This window comes from Chenopodium quinoa, unplaced genomic scaffold (genome assembly GCF_001683475.1).
Source record: "Chenopodium quinoa cultivar QQ74 unplaced genomic scaffold, ASM168347v1, whole genome shotgun sequence".
NCBI lineage: Eukaryota > Viridiplantae > Streptophyta > Magnoliopsida > Caryophyllales > Amaranthaceae > Chenopodium > Chenopodium quinoa.
The window spans coordinates 1,127,775-1,153,000 of NW_018743920.1; the positions used below are offsets into that span (position 1 = coordinate 1,127,775).

General features: G+C 39.0%; 3 protein-coding genes across 3 annotated transcripts; all 3 read right to left on the reverse strand.

Moving 5' to 3' along the window:
- Positions 1-1,691: 1,691 nt before the first annotated feature.
- LOC110687672 (alkane hydroxylase MAH1-like) lies at positions 1,692-2,789 on the reverse strand. The gene has a single exon (XM_021864299.1). The coding sequence runs from the start codon at positions 2,787-2,789 to the stop codon at positions 1,692-1,694; it is 1,098 nt and encodes a 365-aa protein (XP_021719991.1).
- A 10,279-nt stretch (positions 2,790-13,068) lies between these two features.
- Positions 13,069-14,136, reverse strand: LOC110687673 (uncharacterized mitochondrial protein AtMg00810-like). The gene is made up of 2 exons (XM_021864300.1): positions 13,982-14,136; positions 13,069-13,519 (listed from the first exon to the last, which is right to left on the reverse strand). Exons 1-2 carry the CDS (start codon positions 14,134-14,136, stop codon positions 13,069-13,071), a joined length of 606 nt encoding a protein of 201 aa, XP_021719992.1.
- An 8,977-nt stretch (positions 14,137-23,113) lies between these two features.
- On the reverse strand, positions 23,114-24,703 carry LOC110687674. The gene has a single exon (XM_021864301.1). The coding sequence runs from the start codon at positions 24,701-24,703 to the stop codon at positions 23,114-23,116; it is 1,590 nt and encodes a 529-aa protein (XP_021719993.1).
- Positions 24,704-25,226: the final 523 nt, after the last annotated feature.

The window sequence follows — 25,226 nt, forward strand, 5'->3', positions numbered from 1 at the left end:
TTGATGTAAAGTGTTTTTATGAAAAATAATTTTTTTATCCATTTTTTTTTTGTTTCGTGAAGGGATGGAAAACAACTTTTTCAATGGTGGAAAACAATTTCCTTTTATAAGACAAGGGAAGCCACATTTTCCTCATTTAATATAATTTTGCTCATTTTAAAATGAGCAAAAATATTACATTTTGATACTTGCACTTGAGTTAGCTTGCCTTGAAAAAAAAATTCTCCTTTTAGATTTAACTGCTATACTCTTTTATTTATATATATGTAAACGTTTGCTATCTAGTTTATCATCAAGAAATCGGCAACTTTAGAGGAAGGCCCGCCACCAGTGAAATTTTTATGGTACAGACGTCTGTACTAAGCTTGGTACAGAAAAAAAAAAGCGGAAAGAACATATAGTAGTTTTGTAAAGAACATTCAGCTTTATGTTCTTTTTGTATATCTAAAGAACATCTGTGATATTAATAAAGAACATGATAATATTATGTAATGAACATTATTTATATATACCCACCATAATCTAAAGACAAAATTCAAATAAAGAATATTTCACAATAAGCAATGAAAATTATGTCGCAAATAAAAGTCCATTACATTGACAATCAAAGAACATGGACATATGTTTTTTTCACTCTTTTTTGGTGCAAATATGTTCTTTTCACTCTAGGTATATGTTCATTACATTTTAATAGTATGTTCTTTTCACTATAGCTATATAATCATTATATTTCTATAATATGTTTGTTCCCTATTTTTATTTATTTTTATTTTTTTAAATGAAACGTTTGTACGATGCGCGCACCTGTAGGAATCACGCATTACGCCATTAGGCACCCTAAACCCTATCTCTTAATATTTTGACTATTATGTGAATATCTTTGACATTATTCTTTATAATCATTAATATATATTTTAATGATTTTATGTATATTTAAATGATTAGGTTGCCATTTAATGCTCTTACTCTATCATACTTTTTTGCATTTTGCATCAAGATAAGGTCCTGTTTATTTCACCTTATTTTTATTGAACTCAAATTATCATTACTGAACTGAAATTAAGTTTGCTGAACCAATAGTTGATATGGCTTGTTAGGCAATTGACTATTGGTTGTTGGTTGCTGGTTGTTTCCCTTAACCGGTCTGACCAACTATTTGTGTTGGCTTTTTATGATTGTTGGTTGATTGTCGACTACTCTTAAATAAATATGTATGGTAAAGTTGATTGTTAGTGTAAATATGTAGGTGCAAGTATAAATGCCAACAACCAACACAAAAAAAGCTAGCTTTTGGTGGAATGGCTAGCTTTTTAGTCAATAAAAAGCCAAATAACCAAACATATATATTGGCTGTTCGACCACATCTAAAGCCAAAAGCCACAGAACAAGCCAATTGCCGAACAAGCTCATACTGTATATTGTAGTGTTGGGAGTTACCTATGACACTAAGAAAGTTCATTCTCATAATGATGTTAATATGATGTACATTATAAATAAGTTTTAATTTGGATAAAAATTATAAGCTACAGTTAAAAATTTATTTTATTTCTTTAGCAGATTAACATATTTATTACAAAACAAAAATAAAAATCTTACTCATTTTAATTATTGAAACAATGCAAATTCACAATACGAAACAACAATACATCAAATTCATTGTATGCGACGCGACAGTGTGATGAAGTCCATCTTCAACATTCACATCGAACAATTTTAGCCTTAAAACCATGCTTCATTTGAAGTTTAAGGGAGACATCAGGAACAACTTGATGTCCTTGGACAACTTCTATATCATACCTTCGGATTATGGCAGCTGCTACAATCTTTATTTGGGTTAAAGCCATGTCCTTTCCTTGACAAATCCTGGGCCCTGCCCCGAATGCCGAAAACTTGTACGAAGGCTCGAACTTAATGTTTCCTCGTTCCGTTATCCATCTCTCGGGCTTAAACTCGTTACAATCATCTCCCCAAATTGATTTCATCCTTCCCTGGGCATACATGTTGAAGAGGATTTGCATATCCGGCTTCATTCGATGACCACTGGGAAGTATGTCCGATTCAACTGAATTCTTGTGGTTGAATGGCACAAAAGGATATAATCTTAATGTTTCACATATTGCACCATGAAGATATACTAGCTCATTTTTGTGCTTAGTAAACTTCCTTAAAAAATCGTCATTATTATTTTCATCATCTCTTTTTACCATTACAACATTCAATTCCTCTCTAATCTTATTAGTAACAAGGGGGTTCTTAGTGAGAAGGTAAAATAACCAAGATAAAGTAACACCAATTGTATCTCCTCCAGCAATTAACAAATTCAAAATCGCGTCTTTTAAAAAATTATCACAATTACTGCTATTTATTGGAGTAGTGGGATTTTCTACATCATTCAAATAAATTGTCAATAAGTCGTGGAATATTACCTCACTTTCTTCTTTAGGGTTACCGAGTTTCCTTTCTTCTCTCTTCATAGCTATGACCTTGTTAGTGAAATCGTAAAGCATCTGGCAATCTTTTTGGTATTTCTCTTCTCCTACACCCAACCATCTTAGAAATTTCCACATAGATGTTGGCATAGCATGACGCCGAAAAATCACCTCTTCTACATCAATCACGGCTTGGAAGAGTGGAATAGGTGCCAAATCGAGTGAGAGAAATTTAGGGTCATAGTCCAAGATAATGTTACATACATTATCATAAGAAAACCTTTTAAATATATTATGCAAGTTGATTTCAACACCATGCTTAGAGACATTATCGAGCAATGGGATGAGTCTACTCTTCATCTCTTCCCAAATTTTCATCATAAAAATTGAATTGAATTTGGGATGGCCGAAGAAAGAATGAGCCAATCTTCGATGGTACTGCCACAAACTAAAATCCGAGTTAAAGATCCCATCTCCAAGAAATTCGAAAATTTCGTTAAATTTAGGGCCTTTGACATAATTTACGAAGCTCGCTCTTGCTAAGCACATGGTGAAAGTTGGAAGGATCAATGGTAATTAAAATGTTCATGTTGCTGAACCAAGGGCCCTTAAATAGAAACGTTAGCTCAGATGATTTCTCCATAATTTCATTGAAAAATTCATTGATTCTGTGAAAATTTTGGAAGAGTGCAGGAAGCATCCAAACAAGAGGCCAATTAGTTGGGAGACCATTTTTGTTGCGGAAAAAGTAGCAAAAAATAATTACGGAAATGAGAAAAGTAATGATAACCAAGTATGTCATTGTTTGCTTAGAAATTATAGTTCTTTGCAAGGTTTGGTGGGAGAGTTTAAATGGGCTTATGGTTCATCTTTATGTGAAAGAGTTCTTTATATATAGAAAATTTTCTATATGCTACTCCCTCGCTTCCTCCGTCCCTTTTAAAAATCACCAACTTTTATATGTGGCTGGCCACACTGTGTGGCCAACCATTATGGAGGTTACATTATTCGCGTTATAAAAGTTACTCGGTCAGTGTTATAGGGGTTATTTTACCAGTGTGATAGGGCTTACTCGATTAGTGTTATAGGGATTACTTTATTCTTTTACAAGCGATCACATGGTATGACCAGCCGCTCACAAAACGCACTATTTAAAAATTGTTTTGTGTATGAAACACTAGAAATTTGATATAATTGCAATTTTTATTATCACATACAAATAGGCGAAGTAGCCTCTTTGTCTTTTACGAAGTAAAATGTTAAACTTTCTCTTCTTTTGTTTATGTGGGATAATATTTTGGGAAGGTTGTGCTACAAGCATTTTCAAACTCCCCCTCACATGGATAAGCTAGTCGTTACTTCTCAAGTTCAAGGAGATTCCAACCAAAAACTATACTCCGAATGACATACAATATGAGTAGTTGTATTTTGTTCAAAAAAAAGAAATATGAGGAGTAGTATCCCCTTATAAAGTATTTAATTCTCTCTTCATTTATCAATACATGTAGTATACTTAAATGTTTTGTTTGGGAATATTACACTTCAACATATTGTAATGATAATATATATATTTTTTTTTCGATCTAATTGTGGATGAAAACTCAAGCAACATACTCTCACGGTCGTTTAGATAAAAAAAAAAAAAAATTAAAAAAAAAAATAATAAAAAATAAATAAAAAAAAAAAATTACTAAAACTTTGTTTTAAGTTTGTTAGCTTGGATTAGATATATACATAGTGTACTCTTTTTTCCCACAATAATAATTGACATCTTTGATTTTTTTGACCATAATTTTTTAGTGACGGAGTAATAACATATTTTATCATGATATAAGTTAATAAATAGGTATTAATATATAGTTTATAATATCAATTTATTTTTAAATTTTTTTTTACAAATGTTCAATTATAAAATCCTATGAGGTCAAACCAGTGAATTGACATATGTGCTAATTGTTGATAAGTATTAGGTGACTCGTACTTCGTAGCTTTGTTCGCCCGATCGGGCGGACATTGCCCGGTCTGACCGGGCGGTGGGGGTTGGATACGTTGAAGCATTCGTATGGAGTTTTCTTCTCGCGCCCGATCGGGCAGACCTTGCCCGGTCTGACCGGGCGGAGAAGGAAAAATGCGGAGACGCGGATTTTACGATTTAAAGTTATCTTTTATGTTATCTTTTTGCCCAAGTATCTTTTATTTTAGGGATTAATATAAAACCTCCCTAATATTAGTATAAGGGTTAAGAGAGAGAGAGTGAGAGCCGTTCTTGAGAAATACAAGAATCATCTTTGTAATCTTTGCAGTTTATAGTGAAATCATTCGATCTCGGTGCCCGTGGACGTAGCTATCACATCGATAGTGAACCACGTAAATTCTTGGTGTTGTTCTTATTGTTTGCATTGAATTTCTTTATTGTTTTCTTGTTTGTTTTCGACCTTTGCTTCCGCTGTCGCACAACAATTGGTATCAAGAGCTCAGGTTCAATCCTTGGAGAGTTTCTTGAAGATAACAATGGCAGGAGATTCAACAATAAGAATTGAGAAGTTTACCGGGAAAAATAGTTTCGGGCTATGGCAAATTAAGATGAAGGCTCTGTTAAAACAACAGCAGATATGGCGTCCGTTGGCTCCAAAGAGTACTACTTCGGAGTCAGAAGATGGACCGACTGACCCGCAGTTAGAAGTTATGGAAGAGAAGGCACACTCTACCATATTACTTAGTCTTGATGATCAAATCATCACGGAGGTGGCTGATCAGGAAACGGCGGCTGGATTGTGGCTGAAGCTGGAGTCATTGTATATGACTAAGTCGTTGACCAACAAATTATTACTGAAACAGCGGTTGTTTAGCCTCCGGATGCAGTCAGGTACTTCCTTACGGGAACATCTAGAAAAACTTAACTCTATTTTGCTTGATTTACGTAATTTAGATGTTAAAATTGATGATGAGGATGCTGCGTTGATTTTACTTGTATCTCTACCGTCTAGCTTTGAGAATTTTGTAGAGTCTTTTGTTGTTGGTAAGGATTCTATAACCTTAGAAGAAGTGAAGGCAGCACTTCATACTAGGGAACTCAGAATGAAAGCTACGAGTGATAATGGGGATAATGGTAGTGGGTTGTTTGTTAAGTCCGGAAAGTCTAAAAAGAATAAGGGGTTTAACAAGGGGAACAATGCTGGGTCGGGTGCTGGAAACGGCAAGGATGGATCTAGTAAAACTACTACTAAAACATGTTATTACTGTAAAGAACCGGGTCACTTTAGGAATAATTGTCCGGTGAGGAAAAACAAGTCCCAGGCTGCTGTAGTTGAAGAGAAACCGAATGAGAGCTATAATTCAGAGGAAGATTTAGCATTAGTCAGTTCTGCTAGGTCTGATGATTTATCTGATAACTGGGTTCTAGATTCGGGGTGTTCGTTCCATATGTGTCCACGTCGAGATTGGTTTGATACATATGAACCTCGCAATGGGGGTATGGTTATAGTCGGTAACAATGCTCCATGTAAGGTCACAGGTATTGGTTCCATGAGGTTGAGGACTGTTGATGGGCGGAGGTTAACTTTGACTAATGTACGGCATGTTCCTGCTTTAGGAAAGAATCTGATTTCATTGGGTACCCTGGATGACTTGGGGTACAATGGTGTGTTTTCAGATGGGGAGTTGTGTATTTTCAGAGGTTCTGAGTTGGTACTTAAGGGTATCAAAAGGAACACCCTCTATGTTTTTGAGGGTGTTACACTGCCTAGTTCTGCGGTTTGCGCATCTGTATCTCACCAGGAGATGACTAAGATTTGGCACATGAGGCTTGGTCATATGGGGGAGAAGGGGATGCAGCTATTGTCCAAGAGGGGTCTTCTATCCGGGGTCAAGGTTGCCAACCTTGAATTTTGTGAGCATTGTGTGTTTGGTAAGAAACACAGGTCAAAGTTCAGCAAGGGTGCTCACATTACTGATGCAGTGCTCGATTACATCCATTCAGATTGCTGGGGTCCATCTAGAGTTGAAGGTATGGGAGGTTACCACTATTTTGTGTCATTTGTTGATGACAAGTCCCGATACACATGGCTTAGGTTGCTTAAGTCAAAGGATGAGGCCTTCAAAGTTTTCAAGCAATGGAAAGCTTTGGTGGAAAATCGACAAGGAAGGAAGATCAAGAAGCTACGAACGGACAATGGGCTAGAGTTTTGCAAAGACGAGTTTAATCAGTTCTGTGCAGATGAGGGTATAGGTCGGCATCATACTGTCAGGAAGACACCACAGCAGAACGGTGTAGCAGAACGGGTTAATCAGACACTGCTAGAGAGAGTTCGATGCATGCTCTCTAATGCAGGGCTTGGGAGGAGGTACTGGAGTGAAGCTGTGTTAACAGCTTGTTATGTCATTAATAGGGGTCCTCATTCTGGAATTGATTCCAAAATTCCGTTTGAGATCTGGAGTGGTAAGTTGCCTAACTTTTCGAATTTGAAGATTTTTGGTTGTGTTGCTTATTATCATGTTATTGAGGGTAAGCTGGATCCACGAGCCAAGAAGGGGTGTTTTGTTGGGTACGGGGATGGTGTGAAGGGGTTTAGAATTTTTTCACCTTCGGAGGGTCGGGTCATTCTTAGTAGGGATGTTACTTTCGATGAAAACACCATGTATTCAATTAAAAATGCAGAGATTTCAGATTTGAGAAGGGAAGGAGACAATTTATTACAGACAGATGGGGTACTTGAGGTACATCAGTCTACCATTGCTGATTTACCTCGGGTACAATATATTGATGATGATGCTGATGTTCCAGTGCCGGGTACTCCTGAACCTGAGATTACTCCTACTCATTCTAACTCTGGGGATGAGGTGGAGCAATCTAATCAGGGGTCATCTAGTCAACCTGACACCATTCTTGAGATGCCTAAACGAGTTATCAAGAAGCCTGTTAGATTGATTGAAGAGATGGAGGGAAGAAATTGCTGTGTTGATGCGATGACAGGTTATGCATTGAGTGTAGCTGATGATGTAGAGTCATTTGAACCTGCCACATATAAACAAGCAATTAGTTGTAGTGAGTCTGCGCAATGGCTTGCCGCAATGGGTGAAGAGATGCAGTCTCTTTACAAGAACAGAGTGTGGGAACTGGTAAAGGTACCGGAAGGGAGGAAGCTTGTGGGTTGTAAATGGATTTACAAGAAGAAAGAAGGGTTGTCGGAAACTGAGCAAATACGTTTTAAGGCTAGGCTAGTTGCTAAGGGGTTCAGTCAGGTAGAAGGGGTTGATTTTGTTGAGATATTCTCACCTGTGGTTCGACATACTTCTATCCGTGTGTTATTGTCAATTGTAGCACATTTTGATCTTGAGCTGGAGCAGTTGGATGTTAAAACGGCTTTCCTTCATGGCGATTTGGAGGAGGAGATTCTGATGAAGCAGCCCGAAGGATTCGAAGTTCCTGGAAAGGAACACTATGCCTGCAGATTGCTAAAGTCATTGTATGGACTTAAGCAATCCCCCCGACAGTGGTACAAAAGGTTTGATTCTTTTATGGTTTCACAAGGTTTTGACAGGAATTCATATGATTGCTGTGTGTATCATAGTAAGCTGGATAATGGTTCCATGATTTATCTTTTGTTATATGTTGATGACATGTTGGTTGCCACAAAGAATAAATCTGATATTGCTAGATTAAAGGAGATGCTTAACTCGGAGTTTGACATGAAAGACTTGGGTGCAGCTAGGAAGATTTTGGGTATGGAGATCTACAGGGATCGGGCTAGAGGTAAGCTTTTCTTGACTCAGAAAAGCTACATTGAAAAGATTTTGTCTCGTTTTGGGATGGAAAAATCGAAGCCTATAAGTACGCCAACTACTGTTAGTTGTAAGTTGTCTTTGTCTATGTCACCTCAATCAGAGGAGGAGTTGTCTTATATGTCTAGAGTTCCATATGCAAACGCGGTTGGTTGTTTGATGTATGCTATGGTCTGTACTAGGCCGGATATTGCGCATGCTGTTAGTGTTGTAAGCAGGTTTATGGCTCGACCTGGGAGGGAACACTGGCAAGGGGTGAAAAGGATTTTTCGCTACCTGAGAGGGACAACTGATATTGGTCTTGTGTACGGGAATGGTAGGGAATGCTTGGTCACTGGGTACAGTGATTCTGATTATGCAGCTGATGTGGATACCAGGAGGTCTGTGACTGGTTATGTGTTCACTTTGGGTGGTTCTGTGGTTAGTTGGAAGTCTACATTGCAGTCATCAGTTACGTTGTCAACTACTGAAGCTGAGTATATGGCTTTAACTTCTGCAGCTAAGGAGTCTATTTGGCTCAAAGGCCTAGTAGGTGAACTGGGTATTGCACAGGATTTTGCTACAGTGTATTGTGATAGTCTAAGTGCGATTTGCTTAGCTAAAGATCAAGTACACCATGATCGGACGAAGCACATTGATGTCAGGTATCATTTCTTGCGTACTGACAAGAGGATTAAGGTGAAGAAGATTGGGACTGCTGACAACCCGGCTGATTTCTTCACTAAGCCTGTTCCGTTTAGCAAGTTTAAACATTGCTTAGACTTGCTAAATATTGATTACTACGTGATGTAGTAGGCCCTGAGGGGCGAAGTTGGGGAGCTCCTGGTGTAGGTGTGTTGGCCTTAAGGTGGAGCTTGCCCGGGGCTTGTGATGCAGGTGGAGCATTATGAGTTGTTATACTTGGAGACGAGTATGTGATGGGTCTTGGTTGAAGACTTATCGGGATGTATGGCTTATGCATGAGTCTTGCATCGGGTTTGGCTTGAGATGTTTTTCCACTATGTCTTGATGGGGTCGTTTGCTGACTACGAGTTCTCGTCAAGGTGGAGATTGTTGATAAGTATTAGGTGACTCGTACTTCGTAGCTTTGTTCGCCCGATCGGGCGGACATTGCCCGGTCTGACCGGGCGGTGGGGGTTGGATACGTTGAAGCATTCGTATGGAGTTTTCTTCTCGCGCCCGATCGGGCAGACCTTGCCCGGTCTGACCGGGCGGAGAAGGAAAAATGCGGAGACGCGGATTTTACGATTTAAAGTTATCTTTTATGTTATCTTTTTGCCCAAGTATCTTTTATTTTAGGGATTAATATAAAACCTCCCTAATATTAGTATAAGGGTTAAGAGAGAGAGAGTGAGAGCCGTTCTTGAGAAATACAAGAATCATCTTTGTAATCTTTGCAGTTTATAGTGAAATCATTCGATCTCGGTGCCCGTGGACGTAGCTATCACATCGATAGTGAACCACGTAAATTCTTGGTGTTGTTCTTATTGTTTGCATTGAATTTCTTTATTGTTTTCTTGTTTGTTTTCGACCTTTGCTTCCGCTGTCGCACAACACTAATATTGAATGTATCAATTATTATGGGACAGAGGTGGAAATGGAACACAGATTTTTTGTTCCCAGCATTATAGAAAGAGATCAATTGGTTTAGGAACATCGAACCCCAAATCTTCTAGAATTGCATCAATCCACTAGTGGTATGTGGCATGCATCTATATTCTGCTTCAGTTTCTCACTGATTTGTTTATCTAGTGGCACTTTGATAAATAAGAGTATTGGTATTCACACCACAATATAAAAAAAACTACAGGTTATTATTTTGGCTTTGTTGTGTACAGCTTGCAAAGGCGGATGTATATTTACCGTTGGAGTGGTAATTTTAGTAATGCAAATCGGAGAGAGCGAGTCATTACTGAGCTACCTAGGGAGTGTTACGCCCGCAGTTCAAGCTGCACTCACTGCCATTCGCGGCAGTTGTCAAGCGACGAATATGCGATGCTCACAGCCTGAATGCTCACGCGCGTTTGCATGTGGCTATTTCGGGGCAATTGTACGTTTTGTGTGTTTTTTTAGCTTCTTTTTCGATATCAATGGTGGCATATTTCGCTTCTAAGGTAGTGAGTCTCGAATCATGGCACAACCGAAGGAGGTTTCGTGATAATCATTCTAAAGAAGTTCTTAATTGTCTAATGGCTGATCTCTTCTTCTTCTTCTTCTCTCTTTTTTTTTTTTTTTTTTTTTTTTTTGAAAGAAGAAAGAAGAATATTATCATTAATAAATAGCCATACGACATCTACAGTAATAATAAAGATTTGTAAACCACAAATCTAAGGAAAATAACATAACTTTTACAATCAAAATCATAACTATTTAGCATATCGGGCATAGCTCACACTCCACATTTACAATGTCAACTCATTTAACTGATCTTGATTACAATAGCTATGTATTGAGAAAGAGAAGAAATACCTAGCTCGTCTTGTCATATAAATCAAACATTTATTTTCCTTTCTTTTCGATTTAATTTTCGGATTTGCATGGAGATGTGAGGATATACTAGTTCACCCAATAGGCAATATATTTTTTCTGATATCAATTGATGAATTCTTTTTAACATGCACTACCATTTGATCTCTCTTGCGTTTTTTTTTTTTTTTTCCAATTTAATTTATTATTTTTGGGTTTTAATTAGTTTCAGTTTTTTGTGTAATCAATGCCAAATATTTGAGATTACACTTGCGATGATTTTTCAATAAGTAAACGCTAATCAATAGTTTGAGATTACACAAAAACATGATTTGCAAACATTTTTATTTTTATTAAAACAAATGCAATCCATGATGAAAAGTAATCCAAAATTTTCTCATCTTCGTATAAATATTCATCTTTCACCTAAAGTTGCAGGTACCATTTTATCAACTTCAAATATTTATCAAGGTTATAAACCTAGGCCAGCTTAGCATTATGTTGTTAGGAATTATTCAATGTGTGGCTCATCTGTATGCATGTTGTGTGTATGAGTAGAGGAGTTAAAAACTAACCTAACCTAACCCATTCAATTCGAAATCGACATAAAATAAATCAAATTCAAATTTCAACTTGTATGGACACAATAATTTAGCATGACATTAATTTAAAATAAACCCGATCTGACTTCATCGAATCTGACCCTCAACCATCACAAATACTGGCTGGTGTGTGTCTATAAAATACAAATAAAATACAAATACTGGCTGTACAAATAAAGTATACACACATAATGCTGATGCTGACGAATAAAGCATGAGACACGCAATGACCACCAAATGACCTTTAAAATAGGGGTCCAACAAAAAATGGGTTGTGCTCGTAAAAGCTTTGTTGAACTTAAAAGTTAAGAAAGAGATATTCCTTGTCAAAAAAAAAAAAAAAAAATTAAGAAATAATAGAGATAATCGGAGTATTAATTAATTAATTAGAGCAAAACTATTACACCAGACAAATCTTAATTACATCCTCCGATTTGATATTTCAGTGTCTCACAAAAGATATTTCAGATGGGGGGTGGGTATGGAGGAATTATTAGGTTTTTTGTTACTCTATTTCTCTAAGGTAAGGTAACATTTTATTTCGCTTATGAAAGATGTGTTGAAGTATATCCTACCAAATAATACATGTAAGTGTCCCACATTGAGAAAAGAAGAGAGAGTTAAACACTTTATAAGGCTAAGGGCTACTCCTCCTATTGCCATATGGTTTTGGGACAAAAGCTCCTTTGCACTTATGAAGTGAACTCTCTCTCTTGGTTTACGGGTGCGGCCCACACCCGTATTTAACAAGATGCATGTGTAAGACAGAAAAAAGGAAAAAAAAAGAGTAGAAAGATTAAAGATTTAAGCTAAGTATTACTTGTCTCTACTTTGCCTAAAATTTGCATGTGAAATTGTATTATTAATTTTTTTTTATCATTGTAATGTATTATTGAGTTTATAGTATTTTATACTTATATATCCATAAATAAGGTCAAGCTAAGAGATCTAATCATTTGTTTATTGTTTTGGCTTAGATAATGTTTCTTGGTTGGAATGAGTAAAACCCATACTTAATTGATAGATAGAATAATTTTCCCTTGGAGGCTTCTATTGATTATTCACAGAGTATATATACATTGCTATTCTAGGATTACACCTAATACCCTAATATACTACAAGGCTATATATAGACAAATAATATTTACATATTATTATGTCTAACACACCCCCGCAATCGCAGCGGGAGAAGGACGGACGGTGAGACTGGACCTGCTGAAACAAAGGGATGGGCAAACCCTTGGTGAAGATATCAACATACTGGAAGGAAGAAGGAACATGAAGGACATGAATATGACCAAGGGACACCTTTTCACGAACGAAATGAATGCCCATTTCCACATGTTTCGTGTGCTAATGTTGCACCGGATTATGAGACAGGTAAACTGCGTTGATATTATCACAATAGACAATAGTCGCCTGTCGCAAAGGAAAATGAAGTTCCAAAAGTAAGTTCCGAATCCAAGATGTTTCCGCAACCACATTAGTGACGCCATGGTACTCAACCTCGGCACTTGAACGATACAGGGTAGCTTGTCGTTTTGACGACCAAGATACCAAATTATCACCCAAGAATATGCAATAACCGGATGTGGAGCGATGAGTGTAAGGGCATCCACCCCAATCAGCATTGGTGTAAGAAACAAAGACCAGAGGCTGGAGAAGAAGAGAAAGGCATACCATAATCAAGAGTGCCCTTGACATATCGCAGAACCCGTTATAGAGCATGGAAATGAGGTTCAAGTGGATCGTGCATGAATAAACAGATTTGTTGAACAGCATAGGAGATGTCAAGCTGCTAACTGACGGTAGAGAGTGGGATTGTCAAGCTGTTTGCCACTGGTAGCACTTAGCTTAGACTTAGTATCAACGGGTGTTGATGCAGACTTACAACTAGACATATCAACACGAGCAAGAATTTCTTGAGCATAGGACCGTTGATAGAGGAACATGTGCTCAGGAGTACGAGTAACAGAGATATCAAAAAATGAAGATAAAGGACTGAGATCCTTCATGGCAAACTCAGCACTCAAGAGAGAAATGACTCTCTTTCGCAAATGGTCGGAGGAGCATGCCAAAATAATGTCATCAACATACAATAATAGATAGGCAGTTTCCATACCGCGGCGGAAAATAAAAAGAAAAATGTCACTTTTACTATTCACGAAACCAAGTGACAAAATGTGAGTGGCAAACCGCTGATACCAAGCCTTAGGTGCTTGCTTTAGACCATAAATAGATCTGTGAAGAAGACACACATGTTTAGACGGTTTATATGCACCCTGGTGGTTGGTGCATATAAACTGTCTCCAGTAAGTGACCATGAAGTAAGGCATTCTTCACATCAAGCTAATGAATTGACCATTTTCTAGATACAACCAACCCCAAAACAGTACGAATAGTAGTTGGTTTGACAACCGGGCTAAATGTCTTATCACAATCCACACCAACTTCCTATCCCTTGCCATTAGCCACAAAACGAGCCTTATATCTCTCAAATGACCCATCGAAATTCATTTTGTGACGAATCCACACCAACTTCGTTCCTGTCCCTTGCCATTAGCCACAAAACGAGTCTTATATCTCTCAAATGACCCATCGGAATTCATTTTGTGACGAAAAATCCACATGCCTCGAAGAACATTCGCATCATGTGGGCGTGGTACCAAATCCTAAGTATGAGTTTGGATCATGGCATTATACTCATCACACATAGCAGCATACCAGTTAGGATCATTCATAGCAGTAAGGTGAGAACGAGATAAAGGAGATATTTGGGTTTGAGATGTGGTGGTGAGTGCACAGCCTGCATATTTTGGATTGAGCTTAAAAATGCCATCCTTAGCACGGGTTTGCATGGCATGACCTATAGTAGGAGGTGGAGGTGAAGAGGGCACTATAAGAGAGCCCAAGGGACTATTGTGGGCCTGATGATGCGATTCACTAAGAGGGGAAAAGAAAGTGGATTGGGTAGACCACGGTGGGCCTATGGCTGATTAAGCAGGCCCACGAGCTGACCGTGGTCTATTCTGTCCAGAATCCACGTTATGGGAGGAAGGAGTATTAGGAGTAGTAGTAATTGGAGTTGTTGGTGAATTAACGGGCCTAGAATTGGGCTGCAACGGAGTGGCGTGCACATGGGTGGGAAAAGGAGTAGGATTATAAGTGTCATCATCAGACAACAAAAAATCATAATCATGCACATTTGGTGTGTAATTGACAGAGTATGGAAATTGAGATTCCTCAAAGACAACATGGCGTGATATGATAACGTTATTGGTTTTAATGTCAAGACAACGATAACCTCTATGAGAGGTAGGATACCTAAGAAAAATGCACGGTTAGAGCGATGACTCATCTCATTTGGTGAAGTTGCGGATGGGTTAGGATAGCAAAGATAACCAAATGTACGAAGATGATTATACGACGGGGCTCTTTTGTAAAGAAAGTGCACGAGAGTGAGATTGTTAAGAAGTCGAGTTGGGCGAATGTTTAATAGATAAGTAGCCACATGTAACGATTCAACCCAAAACGAGGGTGGAAGAGATGCATGAAATAAGAGAGAACGACAAAAATTATTAAGAGTCTGAATCATACTTTCGGCTTTGCCGTTTTGAGGAGAGGTACTGGGACAAGAGTGTCTCCATATCATGCCATGGGTAAGAGAGAAATGGGTAAAGCTATCATTGTCGTACTCTCTGCCATTATCACATTGCAATGCTTTGATTGCCATCCCAAATTGGGTTTGAAAATAAGAATGAAACCCCAAAAAAGTGGAAAACGCATTAGATTTTGACTTCAAAGGAAAAACCCAAACATGATGAGAATAGTCATGTAGAAAAAGTAAATAATACCGAAAACCAGATTGACTATTAATAGGATAAGTAAATAAGTCAGTGTGAAAAATATCAAATGGAGCATAAGTCTTAGTAGTAGAAATAGTAAAAGGGAGATGACAATGTTTGCCTAATTGACAACCATGACAAGTTGAGGACAAAGGTCCTTTATTACAAGAAATGAAATTTTGATTCTTAAGGAAACTAAGGACATGATCTCCGGGATGATCCAATCGATTATGCCACACTTCGGGTGAGAGAACAACAAAAGCATGAGAAAAGTTGGATAGTGATCCGAAGAAGTAGACATAGGATAGAAGTTCCTTACACTATTGCACCTCGTCACAAGATTCCCCGTTCGTAGGTCCTTCACAGATAAACCAAAGGGGTCATATTCGACAGATATAGAATTATCGGAAGTGAATTGACGGACAGAAACAAGATTTTAATAATGTCAGGAGCATAGAGAATATTTTTGAGGGATAAAGGAGGGAGGGGTTTAGGAAAAGTAGTACTGCAAGATCCTCTAACTGGTATTTTTGTGCCATCACTAACCATAATATGCGAATTTAAATTACGCCAATTAACAACAGAATTAGTGATACCTGAGTTATTCATGAGATGAGAAGAGGCACCCGTATCCATACACTAGTTCGGGTCCGGTGCAAGGACAGAGTGTTGAAAAATGCCGATAAAGCAGTTGGTTGAAAACTCGAGCTAGGAGCAAGAAAAGCTTGGTTAGGCTGCTGAGTTCCCTGAGTGGACTGCGTGTTGGACCTAGGAGCAGTGCCCAACAGACCTTGTTGAGAGGAATTTGAGGAACCTCTCCACTGTTACTGGCTAGTTGGATATGGGCAAGGTGGGTAGGCCCAATTCTGACCCTACATTGCAGCCCAAGGTGGAAGAAACCCCAAATATTACTGTTGCTGTTGTTGATTGTTGCCACAACCACCACCATTATTATTTCCTCTGCCACCATTGTTCTTCTTACCACGATATCCGCGACTGGCACCATGACCACCACTAGACGATGGATGGGTCGAGGTGGAAGAAGATTGAGAGGAGTCCGGTTGAGCAATAAGAACCGAAGATGAAGAAGTAGTAGATTTTTGATTCTTTTCACGACTAGTCCGGTCTAATTCCAACATAGAACAAGGTTTTGCAAAAGAGGGCAATGGAATGGATTGCTGGATTAAAGTTGCAACCATATTATATTTGGCAGTAAGTTTACCCACAAGTTGAAGAACAAGACGATCCTCGGAGATGGGATGATCCAAAGTGGTAAGTTGATCAGAGATAGACTTCAAGGTCTGGCAATAATCCGCATGGGACGAGCAATAGGAAAGACGTGTCTCCTCGAATTGTTATTCAAGATGAACGACTCGAGTCCCCTTATTGTCTTGAAAAATGGCACGCAATTTTTCCCAAACCACCATAGCCGTGGCTTTATCTTCCAGAATTTCGTACAGAAAATCAGTTGAGAACTATCTTGAATCCAGCAATCCAGAATTTCGCAATTTTTCCCCTTATTGTCTTGTGCTATAAATCCATTGGAGAACTACAGCATCCAAGCGAGACCATAATTCATCAGAAATTTCACTAGGGCGCACGACAGTAGAGTCAATGTGATCGAGAACCGTATACGCTCGAGCGGTATTGTGGAACAGAGTCGACCATGGATTATATTGGACTTTATCTCCATCAAGAGTAAGAGGAACCAAACTTCGAATGTTAGTAACATTCAAAGCAGGGTGATACACCATTGAGGCAGCCGGTGTAGAAGGATTTTCGGTACTGGGAGAACCTGGAATGATAGGCTGCCGGTTGTGTGGTGGTGTGTATGATGGACCCGTCATGATGGAGAGGAGAAGAGAGGAAGAGAAGAGAAGAGAAGAGCGGAAGCGAGAAAGCTAGGGTTACAGGATCGAGAAGCCTAATACCATGTAAGATAGAATAATTTTTCCTTGGAGGCTTCTATTGATTATTCACAGAGTATATATACATTGCTATTCTAGGGTTACACCCAATACCCTAATATACTACAAGGCTAAATAGGACAAATAATATTTACATATTATTATGTCTAACATTAATGTTTGTTTAAGAAAAATCTAATTTTTAAACCCATATCTCAAACTCACAAGGTATGGGGTTTAGAAACCCAAGGGGGAGGTGGGTATGGCTCATACCACACCTTTAGGTATCAAATAAAAATGAAAAACCCAATCCTGAACAACAACCAACAAACACAATGTATAGTTTCAACCCCATACCACCCTAATTTCATTCCTAATTCCAAACCCAATACACTTTGTGAACCAAAACACATCCTAAAGTCTTCGCCAACTCGTAGTTGGAGACCTTGGAGTTGATCGAATCCCTGCCGGTCGTACTGCACGTGCTTAGGGTGAGGATCTTTTACCCTTTTCTTCTCTCTTTCAAGTAATCTTGTAATTAAAGTTGTCATTTTGTCAAGGGCTTTTCATGCTTTCTTGTACTTCTTCTGTCCTCCTAACTATTTATTAATCGTGTGAAATTATCAATCATGCTCATTCGATGTCGGTAATGGTGTAATGTCATGTTCTATTAAATGTGCATGAGAGCTTAATTGTGATAACTGAATATAATCACAAATTTTGTTAAAATATCTGTAGATAAAGTCACCAAGTCGCACTACAATCCACCATACGCTTTGTGCTCCAAACTTTAGTCAATTCGTGTTGCAAATCTATTACTTCCGACAAGCATCACGTAATAATAATCTTCATTGCCCACATAAATTAATTATTGTTGCTAAATTTGCTACCCTAGCTACTTGAATTGCAGACTTTAATCAGTTATCAATTTATACGTACTCTTTAGACCATACATAAATCAAAGAATATTTTGTTAAAATTATTGACCATGTGTAATTAATTCTAGAAATGTACAACATCATATCGATCAAACTATTCACTTGCCTTTGTAAAAAGGAAAATTAAATAAAGCTTATGTGTGCTCTTGATTTTATTGTTGTAATATCTTAAAAGTTTGTTGAAAATATTGTTTCGATCTATGTTATTCTTTATTATTTCTTTTACTTTTTTGCTTCTAATGAATTTAAAGTGTTGAATGAAGATGTTCTAAAAAAAGTGAAATTCAAAATCTAGCTTAGCATAGTAATCAATTTTGAAAAAAGTCATTATACTTATGTTAATTATTCATCGATGTTGGGCACTATGTAACGCAAAATTATTGGGCGGGTAAGTGATCGAACCATGCATCAATCATTCCAAGAAGATCATGACAAAATTGAAAAAGACTCAAATTATATATGTACATTAGAATAAGTGTAAAAACTTTTGATATGATGTAAAAGAAATGTATTTGGATTGTACTGTTGTTGGCATACTCCCTTCGTAATAAAATAAGTGAAACGTCTTGACTTTTTGCATTATTTATCAAATTCACTTTGACTAATGTTTATAATTTATATATAAGAATAAATATAGTCGTGTGGCATTTATTAGAATCGTTTCAATGAATAATTTAATATTATTTAATTGTTACAATTTTACTTATTAATAATTAAAGATATTATCAGTCAAAGTTTTGCAATGGCATACGTGTACAAGAGAAAACGTTTCACTTATTCAAATACGAAGGGATCGAAGTATATTTGGTAATAACTAAACCTGTCAATCGGGACGGTCGGGTCGGCTCATGGCTCATTTCGGATATGGTCCTTCAAGTCACGGGTCAAGAAATGTTCAACCCTAATCTAAAGTTTTGGATTTCGGGTCAAGTTAAGAACAATTTTTTTTTTTATTAATTATTCTTTGCTAATTTTTAGAAATATTTGATTTTTCTAGCTTTCTTTGTTACTAATATTTTAATCCAACATTCTCACCAATATTATTTTTAGACATTATATGTCTACTCCATAATTTAAATTGTTCCCAAAGCACATATATTATTATATAGGGTTACACGTCATAGCTTCGTTACTATACTACAATTAAAGAAACATAAATTGACTAAGTGGGTAAATATGGATCCACTAAGCTACTGCATAAATTAGCTCAGCTAATGAAACCATGCATTCTTACTCTAATAATCTACTGCGTACCAATACACTAAGCACATGCTCCTTAAAACTTGGGAAAAATTGCCAAACTAAGCGTTTTTGGGAAACAATTTCCCAAACAAGACGTGTGGCAAAACTATTTACCAAACTAAGCTTCCAGAGTAAAACGTCAACCAGGATGGCGTTTTACCCTGGGCATTTTTTTTTTTTTTTAATTTTTAGTCAAGGATAAAACGCCATCAAGGGTGGCGTTTTACTGCTGGGCAAATTTTAAAAAAAAAACACATTTACACAAAAACGCTAACGCCGTTGGCGTTTTACCCTGAGTGATTTTTTTGAAAATAATTTACCCCCCTAAAGCGCCACCATGGTTGGCGTTTTATCTCTGCACACAAACACAGCTACACAACAACAACATCAACAACCACAAGAGCTGCAACAACAACAGCAACAACCACAGGAGCTGCAACAACAACAGCAGCAACAACCACAACAACTACAACAACAGCAACAGCGACAACCCCAACAAGAGCAACATCGACAACCCCAACAAGAGCATCAACAACAATCACAACAACTACTACAACCTTAACAACAGGAACCACAACAATAACTGCAACAACATCAGCAACATTAACAACACCAGCAACAACAACAACACCAGCAACCAATACAATGAAAAGAATGAATGCGTATGGTGAAGTTGATAATGTACAGAAAATGAACTAAAAAGGTTAGTAAAATTGATAATATTTATTTGGATACAATGTACTATAGAATCTGATTACAACTAACAAAAGAAGTTCTAAGATCCCGATTCATCTATTGTATGTAAGTGTTGTCTTTCCAATCGCAGTCTTCTACGGCGGTAGTACTGAGATACCGTTGTGAAAGGATCTGGGGCAGAGGTCTGGGGAGGAGTCTGTTGGCTGGAAGATGGTCCTTCCTGAGATGAGTATGGCGCAGACATGTGGATGGCGATATCTTCCTGATCATCAAAAAACAGGGGGGACCCTGTAGGGGACGTGTGAGTCTGTCCCCTACTACTGCTGCCTACCTCACGGTGTGAACGGCGGTGTGATTGGTCCTGGCCCTGGGGGATAAGATGGCCATGACCATGTCTCTGTAAGCTACTCACAGTCATTGCGTGAATGTCATCCAACTGCGGTATGGTGGGATATGATATGCTCAAGACTTCTAGTGCATCATGTATAGCAAGCATATCAGACGCCTGCATTAGTCAACAATCAGCCATTTTAATAATTAAAGAAACTATAAATTGGAGGAAAAGAAAAAATGACAAAAAACTCACATATCCACTGATGTCTCCAAAAGCTGGGTGGTAATGCGTTGAAGGTGGGGTGTAGTTAGGGTTGATGAAGCGTCGGGTAATGCTCCTGTACCATACCATGTATGGATCGTGATACTCCATCAGGCCTTGGACAGGCGCACCATCCGCGACGTGCTGCAGCCGCTGGTCCCACATGTCAATGTAAGGGGCATGCTGAACTGCCCAGTTAACCTCCCCCTTTCCTCGTCGGTCTGTCCTGTGCAACTGGACACTCGTGTCACACGGGGCGGGGATGGCTTGACAAAGGCCGAACTGTCGCATGACTCTGTCGGGGAGGTGAGCCTCCACTAACTCAAAACAGATGAGCACTGTCATGGCACGCCACTCCATCTGGTGATCAAGAAGATATTGGGGCATGACATCGACTAAGTGAGGGACGTACGGATCCCACGTCATCTGCATTAACAAGCAGTCGTTAACATCATAATTAACTTATTAAAATAATGAACACGGTGTTAAATTAGTTTTTAAAGTGAACTATAACCTGAGACTCGCTCAGTCTGTCGAATGCATCTCTATAATACGGCAGACCCCTTGCTGCATGCACACGAGTAAGTCTCCGCCCTAGCCACCTGATTACATGTATAATAACAGTGTTCATGACAAAATTAATAGAAAATTAAAACCAAATGTGGATAACTTAACAATAAGTCATACATACCGGCAACCGTATGCTAAGTCCGGTGGTGGGTGTGGCGGCGCCTCATATGCATGCTTCTGATCGTCTTCCTCCTCCTCCTCGCGTCGACGCCTAGCAGGCATAGATGGCCTACCAACGTGGATGTGCTCCCAAGCCCATAACTGTAATAAAAAAAACAAAAGTTTAGTCTAGCCAATGTTTAGTACGTAATAGGTAGAAAATGGTATGAAAGTACAAGACTACCTGAAGCACAATCAAGGGACCGCTGATCTCCCATCTACTACGCTGGGATTCTCTGCAAAGATGTCGATATAAGGTTGCCAGACACGCACTACCCCAGCTGTAGTCACGTATACCCTCCCAGTTGTTCTCTAACAGTTGTAGGTAGATCAACTGTATGTGACTACCACTCTTGTTACTGAATAATGATCCTATCAACATGAACAGGTACGCTCGAGCGTATCTTTGGACGACCCCATCATCAGCATCAGGAGGCAACACCCCAAATGTCTCTCGTAACCATATGTGTCTTAACCCTGTGCCTCTAACATCGGTCGCCTCAGGCCTCACCCCTAACACCCTCTCAACAAGGCCACGAGGGTCCTGTATAATCGGTCCTGTAACTGCCCTACCATGCACTGGGAGCCGTGTAAGTATCGCCACATCTCGGAGCGTGACGGTGGCCTCCCCAACTGGTAGATGGAAGGAGTGAATCTCCTGTCTCCATCTCTTAACGAGCGCAGTAATAAGCGCTCGATCGATCGGTGTGAAGGCCATCCTATGAAATCCGCCGAAACCCACAAAATCGATGTACTGTAGCACACGGGGGTCGACCACCCAATCTACCACCGTGGTGGCAACGTGGTGCCTGCAAACCAAGCAACGTGCTGGATCACCCTGTACAAGAACAAAAAATAAATTGTTTGATCAGTGAACCAAATAAATGCCAAACACATTAAATATTTGGTAGATGAAAACTTACTATCTGCTCCCATATGTCACGGCTCCGATGGGTATCCTGAAGTGTCAGCACTGAAGGGTCAGCTGGTCCAGGGTCATGTCGTGTCTGCCCCTGATCCTGTCCCTCCATGATCTCTGTTCAGCGTACAATGTAAAACAAAAAGTCAGCTACATCCTACTTGAACACATACACACAACATGGTATAAAAATAATACATAAACTAACACCACTACCGGTCACCGTCCGTTCGAAAAGGGCAAGATCTCTTATTGTGTCCTTCCTGACGGCAACGACTACATTTGCTTGGTGGACGGTTTGTCTCATCCATTTCATTTCGTATACGCTTCGACGGTGGGCGACCGTGTCCTCGGACCATGATCTCATCAGGAATGATTTTAGGCCCTTTGTATGACCTCCACGGCGTCTCACAAGGAATAGGCCAGAATTGTGGGGCATAAGTATTTGCATACGCCTCTGATCGTAGGAAACTGTCCACCCACGGTTCCTCAGAAACTGAATAATTAAGACACACGGCTAGAACATGAGAACATGGTAGGTGAAATATCATCGGTTTGTTGCATGTACATGTTCTTAAATTAAAGTTAACGGTATGCTTATGACCCTCTTTTCTCCCTATCCTTTCTCCTCGGTGTGTTTTTACTTGGTATATACCAAGCTGACGGCTATAAACATCCAATGTATGGTATTTTGCCTTTCTATTATTCTTCTCCAAAATGGCGGTGACCTTAGGTGAGTATGCATATCCGTGAGCACGCCTAGCAAGTGAACTATCTCTGCTTCTGTTAAAGTACTTGTTAACTCTGTGGAAAGTTAACTCGAAAAGGGACATGATTGGCAGAAAACGAGCTCCCTTCAACACATTGTTAAAAGTTTCTGAGAAATTTGTAGTACATATACCATGCCTCCGACCAGCGTCATGAAACAAGGACCATCTGTGAAACGGCACATCCGTGATGTACTCTAGGGACTTAACACAAGCTTCGCCGATAGAACGCATATCTTCAACCAATTTTTTTCTTGGCGTTGGTATGCAGCAGCCTTGAACCTATCTCTCATGTCGTTGTTTTTCACATGGGTCCTCAAGTTAGAGGCCATGTGTCGAACGCAAAACCTGTGAAAGGCCCGTGGCTCATGAAATCCAACATCCGGGTTAGTCATCGCAGCAATAATCCCCGCATGTCGGTCAGATATAACACATAGGCCCTCTCGATCAGTAACATGAACCCGAATGCAGCTTAGAAACCAGGACCAACTCGAGGTGTTTTCCCCTTCAACTATTGCAAATGCTAAAGGAAATACCTGAAAATTAGCATCAACACTTGTAGCAACCAAAAGTGTGCCTTTATATTTCCCATACAAGTGTGTCCCATCAATAGATAACAGAGGCATGCAGTGTTTGAACCCATCGATGGAAGGCTTAAAGGCCCAAAACACTCGTTCAAATACCTCCATGTTGCTGTAATAAACACCTTCAGCAATAGCTTTGTATTTCCACAGAACTACAGTGCCTGGGTTCGACTCCTGGAGGGCTTGCATGAATAAAGGAAGTCTGTTGTATGAACTCTCCCAATCCCCAAAAATTTCCGCAATCGCTTTCTGTTTGGCATACCACGCTCTTCGATATGGAACATCGAATTGAAATTTGTTGAAGATGATATGTTGTATGAACTCAACTCTCAAACATGGATCTTTCTGCACAAACGACTTCACATAGTCGCAGATAACAGAGGAGTCCAAGTGTCGATGATCTCTGGGCGGAACTTCATTAACACAATTGTCGCGATGTGGGCCCTTGTAAGATACGATCTTAAAGGCACGTGTGGTTAGATTTGTTTTTGTACCACGTAGCGACCAACCACACCCCCTCTTGCACTTTAAATGAAGGACATTCTCATTCGACGTCACTGTGGTGTAGAAATGATTTCGCTCTATGGAATACAATTTCACCATTTCCTGTAGCGCTTTCTTATTGTCGAAAATCATGCCCTTCTCAAATTCTCCCCCGACACGAAACGAACACTGGCTCCCCGAATCACCCCAATGTATGTCCACCTCATAGTTCTCGTTTATTTGACTGAACCAAGGTAATGGAGTTCTAGCAACAACATCATCCACAGACAAATCGTTGTTTATAACATCTTCTTCATCTCCGTCTTCACCCTCGTCGTTTGTGTCATTATACATATCAAGAACAGACAACTCGTTGTTTACAACAAGTTCAACATTCACCAAAGTCTGAAACGGTGGTGTTTCAATATGTTCTTGCGTGGGAGAGTAACTTTGCAACTGCATCGATGATGAAATGTCATTGTTTGAGGTAGATGGACCAGGTTGCTTCATTGACCCCGACGCCGTAAATTGTGAACTGAATGGAATGTCAAATTGATCGTCGTGTAACATTCTACTGAAAGAACCCAGTCCATATTCAGATGATGGAATGTTATATGCGGGCATTTGTAGAGAGCTTGCATTGTATGATGGAAGAAATGTTGGTTGTTGAGTACATACAGGCACCGTTTCCACATACAAATCAGTAGGAAGAAACCTCATTGCAACGACACCCCTCAAAACCTCCAAATGGTCGTCATTCAAAACAGGTAAGATTTAAATCCCGCTAACACTTTCAAACCTCATTTTGATGTTCACTTCAACACTTGTTGGCTTTGAACCAATTATAGTATAAACTTTCTTCAACAAATCATTGTAAGTCATACAAGGTTTCAATGCTAGCGGTTTCATTTTTCCTCCTCTATACTCGACATTGGGTCCGACACACAAAATTTCACCCCCCCCAACGGCATAACAAAACAATCAATTGTGAAGCCATGTTCTACATAACATCAGACCACATATTAGGTGACACATATGCACAACTAAAACCACAATGATTCCAATAAATCCCCAAGCAAAGCGTACATACAACGCAGTGTTCAACAACATACTAACTTACCTACTTAATCTAACAATGTAAGATACATTTAAATGTACTTAACTCAACAATGTAGTTCGTAATTCCCTAAATGCTTCATATATGTAGTTCAACAACTAAATGCTTCATATAAATTATACGAAA